General features: G+C 39.9%; 1 protein-coding gene across 1 annotated transcript; it reads left to right on the top strand.

Moving 5' to 3' along the window:
* Positions 1 to 1,636: 1,636 nt before the first annotated feature.
* On the top strand, positions 1,637 to 5,848 carry LOC120357013 (elongation of very long chain fatty acids protein 5-like). The gene is made up of 3 exons (XM_039446202.1): positions 1,637 to 1,873; positions 4,758 to 5,493; positions 5,820 to 5,848. Exons 1-3 carry the CDS (start codon positions 1,637 to 1,639, stop codon positions 5,846 to 5,848), a joined length of 1,002 nt encoding a protein of 333 aa, XP_039302136.1.

Genomic DNA, 5,848 nt, shown 5'->3' with positions numbered 1-5,848 from the left:
GGTTTTTATTTCAAGGGAACCGAAGGAAAAGAGTTCCTCTATTTCTCAAGAAAAAATAAAATCTCTTAGAAACAAAACGATCATAAGAAACGATGACATCTCTCATTCAATTACAAAAATATCTTCAAGGAAAAACAGAACCGAGACTCCCGAAATAAGTTATATTATTCTAAAGAGAATGAATCTCTTGCAGAAAATATTGCCTTAACTCTACAAATGAGTGAAAATTTTAAAAGTAAACAAATTTAAACAGAAGAAGAGAAGCGAGATTTGCAAAATAAAATACCTCGCGAATGTTTTCAAATTTCTGAAAATTTGGAGCAGAATAGGCTCGCAGAAATTATGGAGTTATTACGTCTGGAGCATTTAAATATCCAAGAAAGTGATAGCGTAATAAGTCTTATATCCGGCAGCCAGGATAGATTCCACATACCCGGAGAAAAATTAACAGCGTTGCAACATCAAATACCGACAACAGACGACCGACCCATCAATACTAGACAATATCGATTTCCCCAAATTCATAAAGAAGAAATAAATAAACAAGTTGAAGAATTGTTAGATGGAGGCATAGTAAAATTATCTCAGTCACCTTACAATACGCCCATATGGATAGTGCCTAAGAAGGAGGATTCAAAAGGAAACAAACGCTGGAGAATGGTTTTAGATTCCCGCGCTTTAAATGAAGAAACCATTGGCTTATCCATTATCTAACATTGTTGACATCCTGGATTAATTAGGAGGAGCAGAATATTTCTCCGTATGTGATCTAGCTTCTGGTTCCATCAAATAAAAATGGACCCCGCCGATGGTCACAAAACGGCATTTACTACACCCTTCGGGCATTATGAATTCGAACAAATGCCATTTGGATTAAAAAATGCACCTGCGACTTTCCAACGTTTAATGGATTTAGTATTATCCGGATTGCAAGGCAAGGAATTATTCGTCTACATGGACGATATAGTTATTTATGCTACTTCACTGGAAGAGCATGAAAGAAATTATAATTTATTAATGGATCGACTCCGCAAAGCAAATTTAAAATTACAACCTGAAAAATGTGAATTTCTGAAGACTGAAGTGACATACCTTGGACATATAATAGGTAGAAGCGGTGTTAAGCCCGATCCGAAAAAATTAGAGGCCGTAAGACAATTTCCTCGACCCAAAACTCCGAAAAATATTAAACAGTTTCTTGGATTAGCGGGATATTACAGGCGATTTATACCAAATTTTTCTGCGCTAGCCAAACCACTGTCAAACTTGCTAAAAAACGATGTTCGCTTCGAATGGGCATCCGCTCAATAGGATTCTTTCGAAGCATTGAAAGAGAAATTATGCGAAGAACCAGTATTGCAATATCCTGATTTTTCTAAACCATTTATTTTGACTACCGAAGCATCTGGAATAGCCGTAGGAAGCATTTTATCACAAGGAAAAATGAATAAAGATCGACCAGTAGCATACGCATCTCGAACATTAACCGATAATGAAATAAAATACCTACGAAAAAGAAGCATTAGCAACAACATACTGCGTTAAACATTTTCGTCCATACTTATACGGACGCAAATTTACGCTAGTCACAGACCATAAACCTCTACTCTGGTTCAAAAATGCACAAGATGCAAATATGCGTATACTTCGCTGGAGACTTAAATTAGCGGAATATGATTACGATGTAGTATATAAAGCCGGCAAAACTAATGTAAATGCCGTCGCTTTATCTAGAAATCCAGTAGATTACGATGAAAGAATCTGTAATGTAGTTAGACATAATAAAATCTTAAATCCTAATGACCCAAAAGACGCAGAAATTATAGTCGATTTATTAGAAGAAACAGACGAAGAAGACGAAGACTTTGAATTCGTATCTCTCAGACGAGGAGGAATTTGAGAATCCGACGTCGGACAACGATCTGTATAGTAGAGTGAGGCCCGATTGCGCACATAAACTATCGGACACAAGAGCATTTCCCAATCGGACACAAACCCGATTGGACACAGTAATGATCGGACACACATCGTTTCAATCGGACACGGAACCGATTGCGCACGGATTCGATTGCCCACAGACCCGATTGCACACGGACCCGATTACTCACAGACCCGATTGCACACGGACTCGATTGCACACAGACCCGATTGCACACGACCCGATTGCGCACCGACCCTATTGCGCACCGACCCGATCGCCCACCGATCCTATTGCTCACCGACCCGATTGCGCACGACCCGATTGCCCACCGACTCGATTGCGCACCGACCCGATTGCGCACGAACCCGATTGCGCACGAACCCGATTGCGCACGGACCCGATTGCACACGGATCCGATTCTACAAAATCGGAATATATGGTGAAAGCTCTCAATGTTAATAACATTGTTATATTGCTTCTATCTAATGTTTATGTATAATTTACTCTCGCTCTTTTTCATGTAGTTTGACAGGTGTAAGGTTATGAAGTTATGTCCCTTGGTTTAATTAATGAAATAAATGTTAGAACCATATAAAAGAAATGTGAAATTAATGAAAACATTTGATTCATATTCAATTTGTTGCTTTCATGATCCAGGTGTAAATGATGAAAATAAGATAACATACATTGCAACATATGAATGCTACTCTTCATATCTTCTATTTTGATTGATGAATTGTAAATGAACATGATCACAAAATAAAGCTAATTAGGTCGAATAAACATAATAAAAGCTATTGTGATCTTTTTTTCATCCTCGAAGGCGTATGTCACATTATTCAGGAAAATTGTATGCCGCTCGAACAGAACTGTCATTAAGTCATTGTTGTAATGGCTTTCCCGTCAATGCAATGTGTAGTTTCGAACAATTATTGTTTGAAACATGTATTTCATGATAAAATGAATGTATTAATCCGTTTATATTTTAAATAAATTATATTGCATTATGTAAAAAACGACGAATATTTTTTTTTAATAATACTTTTTTACGATTTATTTTGCTTTGTTATTACAAATTAAGTTGTTTAAAAACATATAGAGGTTTCAATTTTTCTGTGTAAACATTTATTTACTTTAAATATTCAGGATGATGTGTGTAAAGCTTCATTGCGATTCATTCTGAACTTACTTTTGTTGTAAGAGATAAAAATATTTCGTTTATTAACAAAACAGCTGATATTCGCACTAAAGCGTCACATGAATCATCTTGGATACTTAAAGTACATACACCACAAAATTTTATATTTACATTACTTCTTAACTGTATTTTCGTCAGACGATATTTCTGTTCTTAAAATATTTTTTTTCGTGTAGAATCGGATCCGTGTGCAATCGGGTCCGTGCGCAATCGGGTTCGTGCGCAATCGGGTTCGTGCGCAATCGGGTCGGTGCGCAATCGAGTCGGTGCGCAATCGGGTCGTGCGCAATCGGGTCGGTGAGCAATAGGATCGGTGGGCGATCGGGTCGTGTGCAATCGGGTCTGTGTGCAATCGAGTCCGTGTGCAATCGGGTCTGTGGGTAATCGGGTCCGTGTGCAAACGGGTCTGTGGGCAATCGAGTCCGTGCGCAATCGGTTCCGTGTCCGATTGAAACGATGTGTGTCCGATCATTACTGTGTCCGATCGGGTTTGTGTCCAAACGGGTCCGTGTCCGATCAGGTCCGTGTCCGATCGAGTCCGTGTCCGATCGGTTCCGTGTGCAATAGGATCCGTGTCCGATCGGGTCCGTGTCCGATTGGGAAATGCTCTTGTGTCCGATAGTTTATGTGCGCAATCGGGACAGTCCCCATTGGTAGCACCATTAATCTTTAATTCCCGTCGCACATTTGACTTTAAATAAATTTTTATGTAAAACAATCCGAACATATACATGAATACGCTGGAGTTGAGTGTGAAAAAGAAGGAAATAAACTTCGGGAAGTTGCAGCTAGTAAACAGCATTTGAAAATTGTGGCAAAATATTATAACAAACTGCACGATCTGTATGGCGGTCAGATGCTTTTTCCACCAAAGATACTTCTGCATTTGCGGCCCGAACGCAGACAGCATGTAATAGGTGTACATAATGATGTGGACGAAGGCGTTGACGAGTCCAATGAGAGTCGGATGACCATCGGCAAAAAATTCCACAGCGATCCAGGCGCAGACCGACATTGTAGAATGATGATAAAGATGCAGGCGCGTGATCTGTCGATCTTTCTTACGTAAAACGAAGAAAACTGTGTCAAGCAGCTCGATCAGTTTGCATATGAAGTACGTGTAAACGATTCGGGCCATCTACAAAGGCATAATTAGTGACAATTAAAGATTGAACGGATACACTAATTGTAATTATAGATTGTAATTATCAAATCAAATGACGTCTTCTTCTAGCAGAATGAAATGCCCCCTTATTTAAAATTTAAATTTATGATATAATTGTAGAACTATACCGTACTGAATTACAATATTACGCTGTAATTTTCTCTGCCGATTTAATGTTACCTCAAAAACGGGTAGAAATCTCCGTCACAAAAATACTAATCAAGTAGATTGAGAGTCAAGAAAGTTCGCCGATACCGACATATATCACTTTATTTTTGAATCATATTTTAAATAAAAATCGAAAATACAATTTTGGAAATAACTTTGGAATACAAACTAGAAAGTGTCTTTCATCAGATAATATAACATGTTTTCTGCTAGAAGAAGACGTCATTTGATTTGATAATTACAATCTATAATTACAATTAGTGTATCCGTTCAATCTTTAATTGTCACTAATTATGCCTTTGTAGATGGCCCGAATCGTTTACGCGTACTTCATATGCAAACTGATCGAGCTGCTTGACACAGTTTTCTTCGTTTTACGTAAGAAAGATCGACAGATCACGCGCCTGCATCTTTATCATCATTCTACAATGTCGGTCTGCGCCTGGATCGCTGTGGAATTTTTTGCCGATGGTCATCCGACTCTCATTGGACTCGTCAACGCCTTCGTCCACATCATTATGTACACCTATTACATGCTGTCTGCGTTCGGGCCGCAAATGCAGAAGTATCTTTGGTGGAAAAAGCATCTGACCGCCATACAGATCGTGCAGTTTGTTATAATATTTTGCCACAATTTTCAAATGCTGTTTACTAGCTGCAACTTCCCGAAGTTTATTTCCTTCTTTTTCACACTCAACTCCAGCGTATTCATGTATATGTTCGGATTGTTTTACATAAAAATTTATTTAAAGTCAAATGTGCGACGGGAATTAAAGATTAATGGTGCTACCAATGGGGACTGTCCCGATTGCGCACATAAACTATCGGACACAAGAGCATTTCCCAATCGGACACGGACCCGATCGGACACGGATCCTATTGCACACGGAACCGATCGGACACGGACTCGATCGGACACGGACCTGATCGGACACGGACCCGTTTGGACACAAACCCGATCGGACACAGTAATGATCGGACACACATCGTTTCAATCGGACACGGAACCGATTGCGCACGGACTCGATTGCCCACAGACCCGTTTGCACACGGACCCGATTACCCACAGACCCGATTGCACACGGACTCGATTGCACACAGACCCGATTGCACACGACCCGATCGCCCACCGATCCTATTGCTCACCGACCCGATTGCGCACGACCCGATTGCGCACCGACTCGATTGCGCACCGACCCGATTGCGCACGAACCCGATTGCGCACGAACCCGATTGCGCACGGACCCGATTGCACACGGATCCGATTCTACACGAAAAAAAATATTTTAAGAACAGAAATATCGTCTGACGAAAATACAGTTAAGAAGTAATGTAAATATAAAATTTTGTGGTGTATGTACTTTAAGTATCCAAGATGATTCATGTGACGCTTTAG

The sequence above is a fragment of the Solenopsis invicta genome, chromosome 2 (assembly GCF_016802725.1).
Source record: "Solenopsis invicta isolate M01_SB chromosome 2, UNIL_Sinv_3.0, whole genome shotgun sequence".
Classification (NCBI taxonomy): domain Eukaryota; kingdom Metazoa; phylum Arthropoda; class Insecta; order Hymenoptera; family Formicidae; genus Solenopsis; species Solenopsis invicta.
Note: the sequence above shows the minus strand (reverse complement) of the source record. Positions and strands in the feature narration are given on the sequence as shown.

Coding starts and splice junctions, on each gene's coding strand:
- LOC120357013 (XM_039446202.1), top strand. CDS start 1,637: ATGCGTATACTTCGCTGGAGACTTAAATTAGCGGAATATGATTACGAT. Junction 1,874..4,757: donor AAGACGAAGACTTTGAATTC/GTATCTCTCAGA, acceptor ATGCCTTTGTAG/ATGGCCCGAATCGTTTACGC. Junction 5,494..5,819: donor ACTCGATTGCCCACAGACCC/GTTTGCACACGG, acceptor ATGTACTTTAAG/TATCCAAGATGATTCATGTG.